Source organism: Serpula lacrymans (genome assembly GCF_000218685.1).
Source record: "Serpula lacrymans var. lacrymans S7.9 unplaced genomic scaffold SERLAscaffold_1, whole genome shotgun sequence".
NCBI classification, from domain to species: Eukaryota; Fungi; Basidiomycota; class Agaricomycetes; order Boletales; family Serpulaceae; genus Serpula; species Serpula lacrymans.
In genome coordinates, this window is record NW_006763290.1 from 2735960 (window position 1) to 2756920 (window position 20961).

The following is a 20961-nucleotide window of genomic DNA, read 5'->3' on the forward strand; positions in this document are numbered from 1 at the left end:
TCAAATTGCAACAAAATTGAGCTAATAGCACACTTGTTAAGTATGCTGTTAGCTCTAGGTGTAGTTTTTTTTTAAATAACTATCTTATAAGGTAATGAAATTACCCCAATGCCATATTGATCCACCACTACACCATCAGCTGGTAGTAATAGCATACACTATTGCTTCAATTATTACTGAGGTACGGTATAACTACTGTTACAATACACAATTTTTGGACCTTTAAATTTCATTCTCCACTTTAACTTTCTTTCATAGTTTTCACACACTGTGCCATGCAGCACTTTCCATTTTGTTCCAACTCCACTTTCTTGCACTGCACTGCTTTCCTTTATTCTTAGCTACAAGTCTCTCACACAGTGGAACTGGTCACACGGGCTGTGCCCTATAACATCATCAGCCACTGCCTTCATCAACTGTACAGTATACATGTACAAATAGTCTGTAGTAGTACCCAATAAATCAAGGAGACTCCTCAGCAAGTCGTCCTGTTGTTTACCCACAACAAACTTGGTCCTACCATAAGGGAGATTATCCTCTCCTCCACTCATTGCTCTCTGCCTGTCTTGTTGTGCACCAGAGTATACAAGCTTTGGCTGTTATAACTACTCCAAAGTTTGTTTGACCACCTTATCTTTTTTTGAATAGGTGTGAATAGGTTAACAAGCCAAAGTTTGTTTATCTATTTACTACATCTATACCTATACTTATAATCACACTATCTATCAAGGCTTGACAAGCTACAAATAAAATTTATCAAGTCATTCATGAAATTCTGTGATTATAGTCAAAGTGTATTTATACAATAACATTGAATGTTGTCCACAGTGAGCAGTATGAGTATCGAGTATCTAAAGACCAAACAGGATTTTCTAGTTTGTGGTTCTGGATGCCCAATTAATTGTGGAAATCTATGCTTGGGACTATGTCATTGCTGCCATTTTTTCCATGTCAACTCTGGATGGTGAAATCCACCCTGTGGCTTTCCACTGCCGCACCCTTACCATTTCAAAGCTCAACTACAACACTCATGACAAAGAACTACTCACAATTTTTGAAGCTTTTAAAACCTGGCACTACTACCTGGAAGGTTCTGCTTCTCTGGTTGATGTTGTTACAGATCACAAGATCATATTTCTCCACAACTAAACTCCTGACCGGGCAACAAGTCCGCTGGTTGTAAGGACCATTTATATTTTCTTATTTTCTTATCTTTTTGTTCCATGTCTTGGTTCTCAGACGCTTTCCCCATCACACCTCTGGCTCTAGGGCTAGAAGTATCCTTTGCTATCTTGCTTCTCATAGCCCTCACAGGCTTTCTTAACCATTAATACCACTTCATATTGCAGATCAGAGACTGGGTAGTACTCCCAGCTAGCCATCACAATGGGTAAAGACTGGTGGTATAGATCTCGCCAACCAGGCCCAAGACCCATCAGTGCCTGGAGATATTAATAAACACTTTAGTCAGGATTATACCGCATCATGAGGATACGGTTCCTGAACATGTGTGACAATACTCATTATTAGTACATTCTCTCACCTGCTGATTAATCTCTAAAAGTTTTTTGATAGTTATTCTTTTTCTTATTGGATAGTTTCATCCTCAGACCACTTTTCTTTTATTCTACTTCCGGTCTGAGAGATAGACAAGTAGCTATAAAAACCCTACATACTCATGTATTGTTCTTTAGCTTTTTATTACTTGAATAACCCGCTTCACTCCTCATCAAAAACCTTTCAGTTTACCATCAGTCCTCTACCTGCTATAATCTCTAGCACCTGTTGACCTCAAACTCATTGTACTTTTTACTCCCTGCAAGTGCAGACGGAGATGGGTATTGTTTTTGTTATAGTTTAATGTTGCCTCACACTGGTCGGAGTTCCTATCACAGTTCAACATAGTTATATATTTCCGCCCAGAACGTCTCAGGACTAAACCGGACACCCTATTTAGACAATAGGATGACCGATTTTTACCACTGAGCAACTGGTTTTGTCCTTACGAGCCTCATCCCTGACCAAGCCAGTACTGCAAGCCATCCTTATAATGGACTCTAAGCTGCTTCACCAGGACATACTTGCCTTCTTGACTATTCACCCGGTTTCTGCTGTGCTCCTTGAAAACCCTCCTCTGACATGCCAAGGATGAGGAACGGGTAAACACTGATCACATTTATGCCAAACTAAAATCTCTGGATAAGGTTAATAGCAATGATAACAAGGTTAAACCCGAGGAAAAGATTGAGAGGCTGGTACCTCCACAGTACCATGACTTCTGGAAAGTCTTTTCAAAACATAAATTGGAGTGATTTTCTCCCTACTCCAGAAAGAGAGAAGGTCTCTAGTTTTATTAACGAGCAGCTTAGAAAGGGATACATCAGACCTTCCAAAGCCTTATAATGTCTTCAGTGTTCTTTATGCCTAAAAAGGATAGAAAGAAGCATATGATTATGGACTATTGTTACCTAAATGAGTACATAGTCAAAAATGCCTACTTGCTGCCTTTGATCATTCAGCTAGTAGACAAATTGGCAGGCGCCAAAATCTTGACAAAGATGGACCTCAGATGGGGATACAACAATGTATGCATCAAAGAAGAAGATGCTTGGAAGGCCATGTTTATGTGCCACTGAGAATCCATTGAGCCCCTTGTCATGTTCTTTGAGTTGACCAATTCATTTGCAACCTTCCAGAGCACAATAAATGAAATATTTGAGATATAGCAAACTGTGTCATCATTTACATATACAATTTATTGATATTTATGAAATCAGACAGACCAAGTATGAAAAGATTGTGCAAGAAGTCCTTTGATGCTTACAGGAACTGGACCTATTTGTCAAACACAAAAAATGTAAATTTAAAGTAAAGGACATAGACTTCCTTGGTATGATAATTGGCCAGAACAGAATTAGGATGGATCCTAAGAAAGTTCAAGCTATTTTGGAATGGCCAGAATCTACTTGCATCAAAGGAGCTAGGGCCTTCCTTGGCTTAGGCAATTTCTACTGAAGATTTGTTGAAATCTTCACAAAAATCACGAAACTATTAAATAATCTCACAAAAAAAGACTTTTTTTTGGCATTGGGGTGCCAAAGAACAGGAAGCCATTAACAAGCTTAAACAGGCATTTATAACAGTGCCCATATAAGAGCATTTCCAGAATTAAGCAAAAAGTTCCAACTAGAAACCAACTCTTCTGATGTCGCTACTGGGGCTGCAACTATCAAATTCATGACAGAGAGATGTTGGCCATCATTAGAGCTTTAGAGCACTGGCAGCACCACCTAGAATGTGCTAGGCACCAAATCTGGAGTATTTTATAATGGCCCAAGATCTGAATTGAAGACAGGCCCGCTACATGGTGTACTTGTCTAGATTTAATTATAAATTAATTCATAAGCCTGGTATCTCTATGGGAAAAGTGGATGCTTTGTCTCAAAGAGAGGATCATGCCAACAGCACTGGCAGGATTACAGTGTTCTAGAAGTCTTCAAGAAAGAAATCTCACCAAAAAAAAGGTGTGCCTTGATGGCAATGAACATTATTTATGGGAAGATGGGATCTTTCATTGTAAAGACAAAATCTATGTGCCTGAGTCTGTAAGGATCAAGGCAATTAATAGACATCATGACAAAGTGTTGTCTTTGCTGTGCCATGGCAAAAAAATCTCATCAACCGCTGTCGATGATGAGAACTGTTGTTAGAAAATTACACACAAAAACAAACTAACACACAATCCTCCCAGATTCCACGGAACTTGTTTATGGGCTTTGCCTCCTAGAACAGTGGGTGCTCTGGTTGTTCGTGGGGTGGTATGTATGAGGATCCTTCAAAGTAAAACCCAGAGATGTATGGGTGTGGGTTTTGAGGAGGAGGGATAGTTGGAATATAGAAAGATAGGGGCTTTGTGGCGAGTATAGACGAGCACTACCTTGCTAATCGTAGCACAAGGTAGGTTTGAGAACGACAATATGACAAGGTTGTGTTGTGACCACATTGGATCACAAGCAGCAGAGTAGTGAACTTGAAATTAGAGAAGAAGTCTGGAATTGAGTTCTTGTTTTTTACAAGGTAAAATACAGGGGTTTATATAGTAAAAGAAAAGTAGGCTATGCACAGTATAGCTGTGCAAAAAGAATGAGAAAGAATATGAAGGAAGGAATGTATGCTGACAAATCCTGTGTAGGTAGTACAGGATGAGATTGTCAAAAAAAGGAAAAGAAAGGGATAGAACAATGAATGCTGTGAGTAATGTCACAGGTTTGTACAGCCATAAAGTAAAGTCCAATAGCAAAAAGAGAGTAGGAAAATCATGATGTCATGGGAAGATGCAGTAAAAAAAAGGGCAAGGCAAAACACTATCAGTATCAACACACTTCCTTTATTGTCAGTCAGGCATTCCAAAAAAATACGTGTCCATAAAAATGATTCAAAAATCAAAATAATTGCACTGCAAATGAATGTTCTGCTGAAAAAAAAGAAACTGGAGCCACCGGTCCGCCGCCTAGTCCAAATCCGACAGTTCCATGGCCTCACCAATGGACTGGTTGTGTTGGACTACCTGGTTTAACAAGGGAGGGAGAGGAGTAGTCCCAATTTGGAACAAGTGAGTCCCAGGCACTGTGTTGTAGGTGTAGCTGTAGCGAAGACAATGGACAAAAGATAAGTGTACCCAAGTGAATGGGACAGTGATGAACATGGGCAATGCAAGGACATAAACCTTCTCCAGCTCAAAAACTACCCACCCACGCTCCAACCAGGCAAGACGAGTGACCGATGTTTTGATAGTATATGATGATAGATCAATGTTATAAAGATGAGCCTGTTGCCCTATTTGAACGGGCCGCCGGGGCTTTGCTGATATCAGCAGTGGCACATGGTAGTCAACGGATTGGCGACGGAAGCGGATAGGAAGTGGTGACATCAGAAATGGTGGGGGTGCAAATAAGATGAGGAGGAGGAGGGTGGAGGTGACAAAAAGGTGGATTAGAATGGGGATCCAGAAACAACTGTCAGGTGAGAATAAAAAGGAGAGGGCTAGGCAAAGGAAGGGAAGTGAAGGAAACAACAAAAACAAGGGCGCAATGCAATGTATAGCCAGTGGCGATGCAAAAATTTGCTAAAATGCCGAAACACGGAAAGTACTGAATGGAAAAGCAAAGGTGAGCGTGACTGGATTGCTATTTCACGTGGCACTGTGCCTGTGTGGCGCAAAGGCGAGTCTTTTTGAATATTCGCTTCCTTATTGACACCTGTCCATGCTACCAATCAACTTTGGTGTATGACACCGCCAGCCAGTAAACTTATGCTAAACCTGATACCAACTGGTCCCTGGCAGGACATATTGGTTGATTTCCCGATGGATCTCCCCGAGTCTTAACGAATTTGACATATTATACACTACATCACTGCTAGCGCAGTTTAGTAAAAATCGTGGGAAATCTCACTGGGAAGCAGTAAAGCGGGTGACACAATATCTTAAAGGAACCCATAAACTATGCCTCACATCCCATAATGCTGAAAAATCCATTTATTCCTACACAGACACTGATCATGCCTCTCAGCCTCATAGACACTCACTATCAGATCATATTTGCTTTTCCGCTCTATCAAGTACCGAATCTGAATATATAGCCACAAATCATGCTCTCAAGAATATCCTATGGGTGCGACAACTTGTTGTTTAACTCAGACACAAAATAAGTGATCCCACAATCATGTTCTATGACAACCAAGGAGCAATAACGCTAACAAAGAACAACAAGTTTCATCCAAGGATGAAACATATTGATATTTGGTACCACTTTATCTGAGAAGCTGTAAAGAATAAACAGGTATCCCTGTTGTTCTGTCCCACAAATGACATGGTGGCAGATATATTCACAAAAACACTCCCTCGTGTTAAGATTGAAAGGTTTACTGATATGATCTGTCTATACTAGGTTTGAAGAGGAGTATAAGAGGATACAACCTGTACATAGATTTTCTCAATTACTAAGCTATGCAGCCACCTCAGATAGAAACATTGGAACATATTTCAACTGCCTCAACTTTATGCAAGCAGTTGAACTGTGAGTAATATTCCATAGAGTAATTTCCATTATATCTTATTAATGATTCCACAGTGTACTATATCTGTCTGATAAACGGAAAACAAAACATGGAAGTGCCAAGCATAAGTTGGAATGGTATGATTTATTCATAGTTCCACATGTACATATCATTTTCAATGCTGCAATATATGCATACAACATCTCAGTAGTACAATAGTCGAAAAAAAAACAAATCATAGTTTCTGATTTCATCAGATCCTGCTATCCACTTTAAATATGTGTGACTCACTGCACAGAAAGGGGCATCCTGTTTATCACAACTATATGACTAATGATGATGTATCCGAAAGGTTGTAGTTATGACATGGTAAGATGAAGCTGTCATCATCCATAACACAGGCCCAACAAATCATCTCACATAGACTGAGAAAAAAAAAATATATATCTATACAGACTTTTTTCAACCCCTGTTGAGCCAATGACAAGTATCTCCAATAACATTGAGCCCTAGCGAGGTGTTCTCCATGCTTCTGTTTTGCAGAAATGAAAGCAAATTAGAGGCTATCACGTGAATGGTATGCATGGAATTCTGATCATGATTGAGTGAAGATAGACCAAGGGAGCGAGGGAAAGTCTGTAACGGTGAAGGACATTGTGGTTGCAAGGTGAAGGGAGACAACTCTTTTTCATGAAGACAAGTGCTCCATTCTCCCACCGTTCTGAGCATAGCAGCTTGACAAATACAGGACCTACAGATGCTAGAGGGCAACATGGTACGAGGTAGAGAGGGAAATAGTAACTCAGAGTATATGTGGGTTTATTGTTGACATGAAAAATATCCGGGCATAGCTAGTGTAGTGGGTGCAAAAGAGGCTGTTATGTAATCCACTGAGAATATTGCTAGCTACACTCAACACCATCCAAAGGTAATCAATAATCCATGATCAACAGTTTTCTTTCCGGTTTCACGTCCTTTTTCTATGTTCTGGCTTAAATGGTCAAGATCCTTGCATGCAGATGGTCTAAATAGTTCCCAGGTTAGTTCGTCAATATTATCACAGTCTCCAGATCAAAACTGATATGCCTGCCAGTGATTGTCCAGCCTTATTGGTGCTTATTGGTGCCATTCCCTACCTTCGGATCCTGCCAGTATTTAAAGCTTTTATTTTGCTGTAAATTCAATCTCCAAGAAAGGCTGCATGTATAGGTTGAGTGGATAACTGCTAACATTATTCTCATAGCCGGCAATGCACGAGAGACTGAGAAACGTCTCAACAAGAGTTAGCTCTCAATCAGTAATTTAGCACACATGCATACATACACAATGAGTATGTGTAAATTATACCACCTGTCTTGTGGCTGAGAACCAGATGGTTTTCACCCAGCATTTCCAGAAACAGGAAAACTATATGCTAATAAATGCATATTAGCCCTAGGCTGTGGTCAACTATGTGCATGTATGTAATTCACAGGAATGAATATTTACAACAACATTGCACTGGCCATCTCATTCTTGTCACATGTAAGCCCCTCTTTTCTGCCTCCAGGCACTTCCATTATTTACTGTTATATATTCCTGGTTCTTCCCCTCCCGGAATCACTGTGCATGCAATGTCTCAAAATTTCTCTTTAGTCCCCACAATATGGCAAATTATCAACATGTGTTGCACATAGTTTCACATAAAGGGGTTTGTGCAGGTATGTGCTTCAAATTCTGTCTATCAACTTGGAGTATAAACAGAATATACCTGTCATAGTGTGTAAGAACCCTTATCCAGGGATCTGGCTGTATGCTCTACTGGAGCTTTTCTATGTATTTATTTGTGAGATCTGATTTCCCTATTGTTTATGGTATGTTCTAGATTTCTGCTATCAGTCATGATGATATTACAGCTCTCACCTAGTTATTTGATGTATACCGCCAAACTGGTCAATATATTATATGTACATTGCCTCACAAATTACCACATTTATTTCCCGTTAGTCTATGCAATTACAGGTAAGGGTGGCTTACATTTTGAAGCATTCATAGCCTCATCTAAGGGAGCAGCATGTATTGCATCTTTTCAGTTTGCCATTGTGAACGAGTATCTCTTCCTTTTCACAATCTTGTGACACCTTAGGTTCTTTTTTTATTCTTTGTGGTCCTGCAATGCGGCAACTATCAAGTAGTTTCTGAAGAGAGCACTCCTTGAATGCAGGTTTCCCAGTCCGGCTAAATTCAGATCTCTTAGGGGCCACCCTGAAATTATGTATGTAGTTGCAAGTATGTACCCTTGTGCATTGCAAACTGCTGGCTTTCCTCTAGCCGATCACTCAGTTGGTACCATAATTACATGATGACTCATTTTGGTGCTACATAGGTTTTACTTTGCCTAGTCCGAAGGATTTTGTGGTCACTAGGCCTTCATAATCTGAGCACACCATGTTGCATTTGTCCACCAGATATATAGGCCACAGAACTATCCTTGCTCCCCAGTTTACTCTCTTGTTCCCTATGTCTTGTGTACTCTCTGGAAATACTATTCTTTTATTGCTATGTGCCCTCACAGTCACAACCCTGGTGATGATAGGACCCAGCAGGGTGCTAGTTATTCTTGCCACATAGATCCCTTTGATGACAATGTTGCACAAAGCATTGGTTGAAGTATATCCCTGGAGGATATGCATGTGTTCATACAGATTGAGAATATGCTATGGGGGGCTGATGCAGGTATCACCAGCCAAGACTCTGCTCAACAAGTAAGTTAATGCAGCTCTAGATTATTCTACATTGATGTTGGTCTGCCACTAATTTCACCTCCAATACGCAAGGATCATTCTTAAATTTTCCACTGTTGCATGCTCATCCTCTCAATCACCACCAATCCACATCTTACTTTCCATCACCCGCTCTGCAGCATAAGCAGCTACATCATATACACAGTCATCTGACACATATTGTTCTGCCTATGTACATCAACTTTACATGCTTTGTTGGATATTTGGTCCCTCAGGGCGCAACATCAGGTGCAGGAGAAGGATTCCTTTGGCAAATGAATGCCGTAACAGTGTAAATACAAGGCTCCTTATTTAACAAATATATGTAAATATCATGTGAAAAAACAATGGTGGCCACAAAAGGCCGGTTATAATCACAGAGTAAATCTTTGGGCGAAGCTCCAAAGTTTGCTTACATAATATTACTTCTACATGCTTCATCTTCAAATTCTCAACACCCTGCTTCTTATTCTAGCTCTAATTCTCCGGAGCCTGGTGCACCTGCAATGGATCCTTACATGCTGGAAGACAGTTTTGATGCGGTGTTCCTATCAGCATTTTTTTGTAATGTGGCAGGCCTTCAGCTTGAGCAAACCACATTAGGATTCTTGTCTCCTTTCTATAACCTACCACCTCCCTTAGATGAGAGTGCAGAGTATACCTTTGCTGACATCCCCCTTCCCTTTGCTGATGTCCCCCTTTGCTTGGATGCCAACAAAGATGAGAACCTTCCCTTTAGTATTGAACCCTTGGACTATGGTACCCTCAAGCACAATCCTACCTTTGGTGACACACCACACTCAGAAGAAACCAAAGTTGACATACTGGGATTGATGAGAAGCAACATTGACATTGACAATACCCCCCACACCAATTAAGGCAATGTTCAAGGAATTGTTATGAGCAACCAAGAGATCACGGCACAGAATAATGCAGTGTCTGCTAGCCATACTAGTACAACTGGCCGTGCTGCTGTCAATGTACCCCTCCATGGTCTAGACTGGTATTGTATCCGGGAAAATGAATGTTCAAATTATACAATTATAAGAGAAGCTTTGCTGTCAGTACGTTCAGATGACCTTGTCAGCATCTTCAACCACATTAATGAAGAACAAGCTAATTAGTACCTTGTTGATGCCCTCAGGAGATTGCGGCACAAAAATCCTGACTTTCCTGATTTCAGTACAGGAAATGCCCCCTTATTGCGGCCCATCCCCTGGACTTCTGCTACAGACCCAAGTGCAAGTTAACAACAATTCAGATGATGATATACTTGAAGAAGACGGGTCAACTCTTGCTCCCTCGGCTGTGGACTCAAGTATGGGCTGGCTTGAAATTGGTGGATACCATACCTATGTCCACCGTACCAGGCGTACCCGCAGGCTTACACACAGTAAGATTTCTCATCATTTTGTACGTGTTAGGTTTGTGAGAGAGTGAGTTTACTAATAAATTCAATACATTTGCTCACAGAATGGATTAATTTCAGCAGCATAGCCAGCCAATTTTACTCAACATAATGGCACGGTCTCGGTTGACACTTTCAACATGGTTGGTCACGACCAAATAAATACCTCAAACTACGTCAACAATATTCACGTCAATTCTGCCGACAATAATGCAGTCATTATATGCATACTGCCTCTAAAATACTAGCACATGAACTGGTGATCAAAGATAGATATCATATGTACATTACTCACAACAAAACAGCCACAAGATATTTCAGAGCTCAATATTAACCTGAGGCCTTTGTTGTCTCCCAGGCTGGGAGGATCAATCCCAGAGGACAATGCAAGGTTCATTAGTGTGATAAAAGTGGCTATGCGCTGGGCATTCTCTGGTCTGGCTTCTCTTGCACAGGGTATGCCAAACCTGCAAAATCACTCCTCGCTGCCAACAGAAACAGAAAGCAGCGGAAATCCAACAGTGTCAAAGTATTAAAAAGCTACATATGCACTATATGGTTAGTATTTGTGTATAACTCAGGACAAAGCAGGACAAAACTTATGATTAAACAGAGGCTTGTGTGGCGCTTGTTCAAGTCAAAGCTACCATAGTCTAGCAGAGGACAACATGTGGGAGGGTGATAAGTTGCTGGGGGGATGATACCCGGGACCATTTTCCAGGTGCCCCATCAGACAATGGTACCAAGTCCTCCCATTGAATACCATCACAAAACTCACTCTTACTCTTGAGTCTACCAACTCCATTTTTATCATCATCTATCCTTCTTGAAACCACTTTGGGTATTGTCACAAACCAGGAGTGGTGAGGGACTATGTGAGACATTTCTCCAGAGGTAATGATGATTGTTGTTTTGGTCTTATTGTGTTTTCTATTCCTCCTTGGGGTCAGATTCTGATTACTCCACCATATTTGCCTTTTCCTTCTCTTTTTTTGATCCTTGCGTTTCTCTTTTCCCTTCTTCTTTTGATTTTGACCAGCTGACTGAGATGTTTGACACTCCAAGATGTTGTGCAATTTGATTTTGTGGTAGTCACACTACTTCTCCTACTATAGCCACCCTATGTTACACTTGGAATGTGCAAGCCTGGTAACACGGAGGTTCTAGATGTATAAGTGGTTTCTGATAAGCCCATTTGTGAATGGGTTTGAGACATATTCTGATGATGAGGTTTTGGACTGATAAAGACCAAGTTACACTGTTGAAGGTATATCACTGTATACTAGGGATTAGACCTACAGATAAACTTGTTGCTTTTACTTGACATATGGAATTTTCCCATATTTTTTTATGGGACAATCCATATTCCTATTATGTGTAATAGGGTGGCAGGGGTCTTTAATAATGAGATTATTAATATCTGATATAAGCTGATGTATTTAATAGCAGATGAGAATGTCAATGATGCTATTTGCTCTCAGCCTACTGTGCTATGTTATAAAACAAAAACAAAAAATTGGTGGCTACACTTTCATATGGCTAATTTGAGTATCTACAAGTTATACCTGATATTTGTGATGATTTAGGACACTGATACGTAAGCTAGCTCTTAATAAATATGTTAAATTATTAGTATTTTTGCAAGACAAATATATTGATATACTTATTTCACACAGTTCTTTAGTATCTGCAAACATATTATTTTACTGTTTACCAGGTATAGGTATAGTACTACTGAAGTGCAAATTTCTCCAAAACTTTATCATTGGCAAGTATGATACATGAAATATTATCAACAAATATCCTTGAAACCTTATGTAATGCCCTCATAAATCCAGATATTCAAAAGTTGTTATTTTCTGTCACTTTACTATAAGTACAGGGTATATATATGAGGATTGAGATGAGGTGGATATTGAAAGTGCCCTCCAATTAGTATATAAGCTCTTGTACTCTGTTCCCTGGAGTTTGAATATCACTAAGTTCCTCCACCTTTTTACCCAAGTCCCTTTCTATGTTTTCTGGTCCTTCTCTGAAGGACTATTACTCCACCCTACACTCATCCTCTACTCTCCCTTTGTTCGCTCCATCAAGTTAGGCACCAAGGTCCGCAGAAGAGCCTAGCACATGAGCTAAGCTAACTCCCAATCTTATACTCTGTTCTTTTCCCCATTGAATCTCCATCTTCCAAAAAACCCTAAGGTCTGGTGATCTGCCACTATCTTTATTTTATACCCAAATAGTTTCTCTTCTCATTTGAGGAGGGCTTCAAGTATAGCCAGTGTCTCCAACTTGAGCACATGGTAGTGGTGCTCGGCATCACATAACTTTTTAGACATGAAGTCTGATGGCCTGCATGTCTACCAAGTAGGTCTCTGCCTGTATAGTGCACCAACCCTTAATATGGAGGTGTTGCAGATAACCCATATGGGTTCTTTCATGCTCATGTTGATCAGTTTATGGATGGGGTATTTACATGCCATATTCTTAATCTGATTAAAGCACCGCTGGTGTACCAGTCTCTACTGAAATGGATGATTAATACTGATATGGAGCCTGTGTAGGCCAAGACATCAGGCATAAAATGTGCCAGATATTCTGTCAAGCCCAGGAATTTCTGGATATTGTGCATTGTGCATTGTCCTCAAATCCCTGATCTTAGACATTCTGTCATGTAGACCCTTATTATCTATTATGTGTCCTAGACAGTCCATGCTTATGGAGTATATGTTACACTTCTCTTTCCTAGAAAGGGGTGTGCTGTGTATCCCTCAGCTTGTCAAACACTAGTTTGAGATGCTTCTCATGTACTTCTACAGTGATACTGTAGATGAACATGTCAAAAGATTACTCTCATCAGGTGTTGGAATATTGCTGAGGTATTGCAGTCACCTTGCTGTATTAAATAACTTATGAATGTCCTATATATCATTGAGAAGGCCATTTTCCAGATGTCTTCTGGTTCAATTCATATCTGCTCATACTCATTGGGTATATCTGTTAATGAGCAGTATTTTTCTCTCGAGATGTCCATCCTGACCTGGTCTTGATCTGGGAATGGTGTAATATCTGTTGGGTACTATTGTCTCAATCAGTGCTGTCCAGGCCCAAGCACCAATCATTATTGGCTTCTCCTCTTGGGGCTCATTATCTTTGAGAGTAGATTACTATGAAGTTTTGGAAGCCTGGTTTTTGTCAGGCTGCTGTTGTCACTTTGTAGTAGCCATTTTATTGAATACACAATAAAATTCAAAAAATGCAAGTTTTCTATTAAAGCTTGAGAGTGTCTCAATATTGATATTATTGCTTCACTCTTTATTATCACACACTTACTCAGTTCACACAGCACTGAACCTAACCTTAGTTATATTCAATAGTATATAAATAGTTTGTGATTAGATTGTCTTATCTAATCACAAACTTGGACTTCATCTACTGGTAAATGCATGGGAAAATTTAGGTCTATGATATAAGCAACAAGATAATATTTGGTACTAGGGGGAATTACACTGTCTAGATGGTGGTGGGGTGGTTTTGCCCTTGCAAAGGGACTCATCAGGAGGCTTAACCGCTACCCCAAACATCCGACATGAATGTGACCAGCTACACTTTTTTGATACAGTTGTCTACCGGAGTCCGGGCACTACACGATGACTGGTATACCAAGAGTACACTATCTATTTGGGTAAAGGCTATGCAATCCTACAGCCAATCTGCCAATGTTGGGACTCTCTTCCTTTGCTGGTCTTTTATGTCGTTGGGCACTCTGTGCATGTTCGTAAGTGTATCCCCAAAGTATCAAGGAACAAGCACTCTTTTCTGAAGATAGGAGCAGAGTCCTCTCTCTCTTTGTCACTGATTGATCAGCTTGTGAGAGTGTGGTTTATCAATAGTTCTGTCAGGACGTGCCCAGGAATAGCATCCCCATCATAGGGCACTACTTCTGACTAAGGCCTTAATTAATATACCCAGGCACTGATTAGGTTTGTGATTGGTTAGCAAAAGCCCTGCCATCTGCCTTAACCACTGTGCTGGATGCAGGGAAGCCTGTCCACTCTCTAACTTGCAATACAAAATGGTAGTGATAGTTGAGAAAACCTATAAAAGTGAAATTTAAGAAGTAAAGCAAGTGAGACCTCTATGCATAAGGCTAAAGGTGTAATGGGTGTTTTCCAAGACATAGTGAGTGAAGTGGGAGAATAAAACAGTCCCTACATTACCCCCCCCTTTTCTATAAGGGCAAAATTGTCAATCAACAGTGATTACATGTGGGGCTGCAAAATGCTTACAGTGAAAAGTGGAAATGAGGGAAGGGGAATTCATCAAATGATGATTAGGTTCCCATGTCCTTTTTGTATTCAGGTATCCCTTTCAATGGATGAAATAGTCTACCTTGGTACCTTTGAGCTTTGCATGGTGAGAAACTATGATTTCTTTGGCTTCATATTTGATGGCACTATCTACTTGGATTGGAGGAGGTGTTAAGGTACAAGGTTTATTGAAAAATTCCAGCTTGTGATATGGTGACAGTAGAATTTTGTTGAATATGGGATAGGTTTCCTACAATAACCTAGGGACATTAAGAAGATAAGCAGATAGCCTGACTTTTGCTTTGATGGTAAAAGGGCCAAATCACTATCACTTATTGTCAAGTTTTTCCATCAGTCAGTTGGTGGAGGTATGTGTGCCTTCTAACCACATCTTATCACTCTTTCCATACTCACATGCTTCTGTTTGCTTCTGGTCATAATACTTCTTGAGATTTTGAATAGCAGCAAGAGGTGAAATAACATGTAGACCATGTAAAGTGTATTGTTCACGCTGCCATTTCACATTGCAAACTGTTTCTTCTCATGCCTAATGCAGGGATGAAAAAATGGAGACAGGAGCTGCTATCAAATTGATGGCTGCTTCAGGCTTGAAACATGGACCTTGTGCTGTCAAAATGATTTGCAAGTGATGCACAATGTTTGCACTGCCGTTTTGCAGCACAAATGGCTCCCTCTTTTTTATGATGGTGCAAAGATAAAGTAAGGGTACAGGTGCAGGCTGAGGCAGCCACCATAAGATAGACAGCTGCTTCAGCCTCAAAGCAGGTAACCTGCACTGTCAAAACAACATGGAAATAATTGTTATGCTATTCGCATTGCCATTTTACAATGCATGTGACACCTTTTCTGGCATGGCAGTGCAGAGAGGGAGTGCAGGCAGATGGTGAGGCAGCAGTTGAATTGACAGCTGCCTTGGCCTCAATATAGCAGTGATGTGAGCAGTTCAGTCAGCATGGACAGGATGTGCACCCAATGTGCAGCCTCACTCCCTGACTGGGGCTTATTGTCAGTGTCTACTCTAATAATATGAATATTAAGGAGTAACAGGACTATGATCAGTCCCATTTAGCTAGTAGTGATGTTGTGTCCCCTCCATACAGCTATTGCTGCAAGAATATTTCCAGTATAAAAAGGATGTGCAAAATACTGTAAAGGTTTCATTTCAGATCAGACCACAGGTGCACAAAACCTCTGTCTATGGCTGAAATAGCAGTACAAAAGTATACAATGTAAATACTAAAATTCTTTCATAATGTTTTGTGTTATGCCAAACATCCCAGCCCATCACAAATCACCCCAAACATCGGAACAAAAATTCAAGCCCATTTTACTTATTGTCCCAGATGCCAAGTGGATGCTGGGCCATTTTCTTGGGCACCTGATCTGTCTGATAGATGATAGTAAGAGGGCCTTGCTGACCGGCGTTATAGCCTTGGGTGACATCAACAGCTCCTCAGACCGGAGTCCTTTGTTGAATTGATAGCAAGTTTGGGGTTTTAATGGTAGTACAGAGTTGTTTAGTATGGAAGGCATGTTATATACAGATTTGTAGAGTTGCAATCTTTGCTCTGAACACAAAGCTCCTTTATCTACATCTATGCCAATACATGCTAGGCACAAAACTGATCAAAGTTTTGTTCCTGGACCCATACACACTAAGCATAACTGATTTTTGTCACACCCAAAATTGATGAAAAAGCCTGAAAGGAGTTAAGATATTTGATTGTATCTTGGACCTACAAGATTTTGTCAGAACACCATACTTTTGTTGACATATTTCCATTGATACTATGTTTGTATGGAAATATAAAATTATGTCAACAAAAATACAGTATTCTGACAAAATCTTGTAGGTCCAAAAATACAATCAAATATTTTAACTACTTTCAGGTTTTTTCATCAATTTTTGATGTGACAAAAGTTGGTTATACTTGGTGTGATAGTCTTTCCAGGAGCTTTTATACCCTTTCTGGATAGAAACACATGACCAGCTGTTGTTGTGATTATGTGTGCTTCTTTTTTGGTGTTCCATTGGTTCCTGGACTTGTAGTCTTTCCAAAAACTTTTATACCCTTTGGATAGAACTGCCATTCACTATTTCCTGTGCATTTACTCTTCTATTCCTTAGATTGTTGAATGTGACTGCAGGGGAGGTGATAACCCATTTCAGGCAGCCAAAAAATTGGGGCTCTTAGCTTGATCATCCTCACCAAAAGGTTGGGGCTAAGATCCCTCTTTTCAAAGTCTACCTATAGCCATTAGGGACTGACAAAACCAGATAAACCTGGTATCTGCCAAAGCAGCTATTGTTCTCTATGGAGCATAGCCACCACTCCATGGAGTAACCATTGTTCTCCTAGGAGCACAATTGTACTCCTAGGAGTCATTATACTGTAGCGAGTAGCACCTCCGACTATAAGTAGTAGGGGGTTTAGTATAGGAATGCCTCAGTCGTTTCTATAGCCTCTCGGGCAGCGGCTGAGGTATATTACATTACATTTATTAGAGATCACCTTAAACTAACATGAATTGTAGTTTCACTTAGTTTTATTAGGGACCAGACCTATTTGACATGGGACAGTCCCATCTATTTACATAGGTCCTGTCCCTATACATAGGAATATCCCTTTATATGGTGTGTTATCTGTAATCACTTATTTTATTTTCTCATAATCATATCCCAAAAACACACCTACTCTATTATCTTTACATTTTGTAATTCTCATTAGCACACATAATCTAATAATATTTTGTCCCACCATCTTTCTGTGAAAGCTGTGGGAAATAGTTGATGAAAGCAAGATTAGTCCAGCAGGTGATACTGCCTTAACAAACTGGATAAATGCAACATGAATAAATTTACTTATATCTGGTTTCTAGTAGATCTTGGATAACTTGAATTTCATTGACAATAAGAAATTAGGCCATATAACTATCTCTTATCTAAAGGCAGAATATGGTAAACTACCTAAATAACTTTTCAACAAGTTTTTGACATTTAGTCTTGTTACTTGGTGGATACATAAACATATTTCACCTATATTGCCTTGTTTGTTTTTCTCTACTTGTTAACTCATCAGTTAAAATCCAACACTATTTTGAATTTTATCCCAAGTGAAGAAAGAGCCTATGTCATACCATGTATTAAATTATATATTCTCCCACATGTATAGAATAATATCTTATCCAATATCACTGTGGGGATCGACTTATATAAGCCCAGCTTATATGCTGAAAATATTCAATTTTAGCTTTTTTCAGCCAATCAAAACACAGATATCCAATATCTTCAGCATATAAGCTGAGCTCATATAAGTCAATCCCTGCAGTGTATGTACTTAAGTCCCATCTTATATATGTTTAGGTCTAGAATAAAGCCTTATGAGGTGATATGTTTGAGGTACTGATTATGAGACCATATTACCTAGGCAGAGTTCATATTGTTAGGGAGGACTATGGAGGGCACCATTGTGTAGTTAGAATATCATATTTTCAATTGGGGGGAACCATAGAAAAATCCTACGTGGCTTTGGAAGATCTGAATATGCTCAGCAAAAGTTATACAACCATACAGCCACATAAAATCAAAATTTCATTAATTATCCCTTTCCCAAGATTTCCAAGCCAACTAAGCATATAAGTGACAAATAAGAGAGTTATTTATTGCATATATGAGTGTCTTAGTATCAAACTAGTCTAATATATACTAATATCTGGGATGTGACCTACATAACTACCCCATATACACAGCTAAATCCACTTGGGACAACTTCAATAAGCCTAACTTGAAATGGCCTGTCCCATATTAGATTTTAGCATGTGACCTCTAAGTGTCACCTGACCACAGGGAGTGCATGAAAGCAAAGTGGACCAGCTGGGGATTGAGCTTAGGACCTCTACCTATATATAATGATACTCTACCAACTGAGCTACCAGCCTTTGTTCAATACCAACTCAGGATGTATGTTGTCTAACAAGGCTAATAGGATTTGACCTTGACTATTCTAATATCCCAACCTTTACTTGTCAGCTTTGATCATCTATTAAAGTCCAATGGCTTAGCACTTGGGAGCTAATAGGCACTAATAGTGAGTGAAAAATGAGGATTTTAGCAATGACAAAGATGCTGGTGGAGAACAAAGAACTTATCTGAGTGAGAACATTTTGCAGATGACTAATAGTTTCATCAACCTGACTGGCAAGAGAAGTAGCATAAGCAAAAAAAGTGCTGTCCTAGTTTGAAATCAGTGATAAGTTACAGCTGATTTGGAAAACGTTGGCTGTGCCAACTTTGTCTCTTGCATCTGTTCTAGCTTAGTAATATGATCTGAATTCCAAAAAAAAAATTAAGGTGGAATCTCTAGTATGTACTATAGCGTGCTGCAGCCTGCAGTCTAGCATGTTCTTTGTAGTATAAAGTCCCTACTCTTTGCTAATGAGAATCTCATCACATTGTTAGGTGCTGCCACTGCCACTCTTTAGAAATGATTCCTTACACTCAAAAACAAAGCTCCCTGCTGCCGCCATGTCATGATCTTGCTCCAAGGTTGTAAGTGCCATTTTACCCTTCTCGTTTTGTGAATTATTGACTTACAAGTGATCCTAACACCATCCCTCCTATCTCTATCCTCCAAGATATGCCCAACAGTTAGGATAGCCTGGATGAGGCCAATATTCAAGCCATTTACTCACTATATCCGCTGGTGCATAGGCCACCAATCAAACCCGCTGTTCTGCCAATCAAACTGGCCATTCTCATCCCTCTACCCCCTGCTCCTGCTCCAGCCCCTGTTCGTTGCACAGGCCACTCAGATTGAAGGCAAGGATGAGTATGATTAGGAAGTTGAGGGTGGACTAACTACAGAAAAGGTGATTATAGTCTGGTGTACTAGTTTAGCATACTCATCACAATGTTTCAGCGGAAGCTAGACAACAAACTAGAGGATTTAGCTAGTAAAATACTGAACAAATAAAAGCCTGGCTTGTGCATTATGCATAAGAGCATCACATGTTTCCACCACTGGGCCAGTGACCTACATTTTGAACTGACACACCCCCACTGTATGGTTTGGGCCGCTGCTATATTGACAGGTGATGTTACACTTGAAAAAATCCCTACTGGATCACTGTTGTTCAAAGCAAAACAAGTGTTGAAGGTACATACCTTGACAGAAAAGAGGCCCCCCCATCTCCTGCTGCAAAAGCCACCACCGCACAACTCTCATCCTCAATGAAATTTCCCTACTTCAATCCATCTGCTAATCCTCTTGCATTTTCTCTATTTGTTGGTTACAACCCTCTAACCGCTTTTCCAATGGGATTTGGTATGCCAATGGGTGGAATGTGTGTGGGAATGAGTGTGGGAATGGGTGCAGGAATGTGCATTAGTCCAGGAATGAGTATGGGCATGGGTATGCATGGTGTAGAGTCACATTTTGTCAGATTCAGCCCACAAAAAGAAAAAATTGAAGAAACGAACCATTTGTCATCCCCGCTAATCAAATTTTGCAGCCTCTCGTTGTTTTATGAGCTGTATAAGCTTGGTGAAGATGTCAAAAGTAGCTTGAATTGGTTGGGTTTCATGGTGGGAGACAATCTGGAGGCTGTTACAGAACAACAGCATAGGGAAGTGGGATTCAAGCCTCTCGCATGGGCTCGTGTTTTGAAGGCCTACCATAGATATAAGAAAGATCACCATATATTTAGTCTTACATACACTCATTTACACCCGTAATCAGACAATACAACATTGTTTTGTGCATTTTTACACAGAAAATGGCCAACATACACTAAAATACAGTTTCTACATTATATCCGGAGTGCGTAAACCACTCTTGAGCCTTGTCAGCTGTCACAGTATGTGCAGCCTCAAGCAAAGCGACTTTGGGATACTTGTGTTCTTGAATGCAAACATAGTTACAGCGGATCCAGCTTTTGACTAAAAAAACCAAGTATTAGCCTAAAACGCAAGCTAAAAAGAGAAAATTGTACCACAACTAAAGCTCTTCTCAATTGAATTCAAGTCTGGGGAGTATGGCAGCAAAAAGATCAACACACACCCTACACTTTCTACAACCTCATGGACAGCGTTCATTTTGTGTATTGCACAGTTGTCGAGTATAATGATGCTTTTATCTTGAGGATACGGGTTTATCACAGGCAGCTGTAATATGTTAGAATGATGAGCATAAATATAAACAAAAAAAATGTACCACATCATTTACAATAAAATCGAAAAAATCCTCACCATTGACAAAACTGTGGACTATGTTCATGGCCAGATATCTGTTGAGCGTGAGTGCTGCTACTAAGCTGTAGTGTTCTCCCCAAACAAAATTAGCCTGAACCGCAGCACGACAACCTTTGGGCACCCGTCTGTAGTATTGATAAATTGTCCGGTCAT

General features: G+C 40.0%; 1 protein-coding gene across 1 annotated transcript; it reads left to right on the forward strand.

Moving 5' to 3' along the window:
* Positions 1 to 10010: 10010 nt before the first annotated feature.
* Positions 10011 to 10316, forward strand: SERLADRAFT_432168 (uncharacterized protein; the record flags this gene model as incomplete). Its single annotated transcript, XM_007312418.1, has 2 exons — positions 10011 to 10232; positions 10293 to 10316. 2 exons carry the CDS (start codon positions 10011 to 10013, stop codon positions 10314 to 10316), a joined length of 246 nt encoding a protein of 81 aa, XP_007312480.1.
* Between the last annotated feature and the right edge of the window lie 10645 nt (positions 10317 to 20961).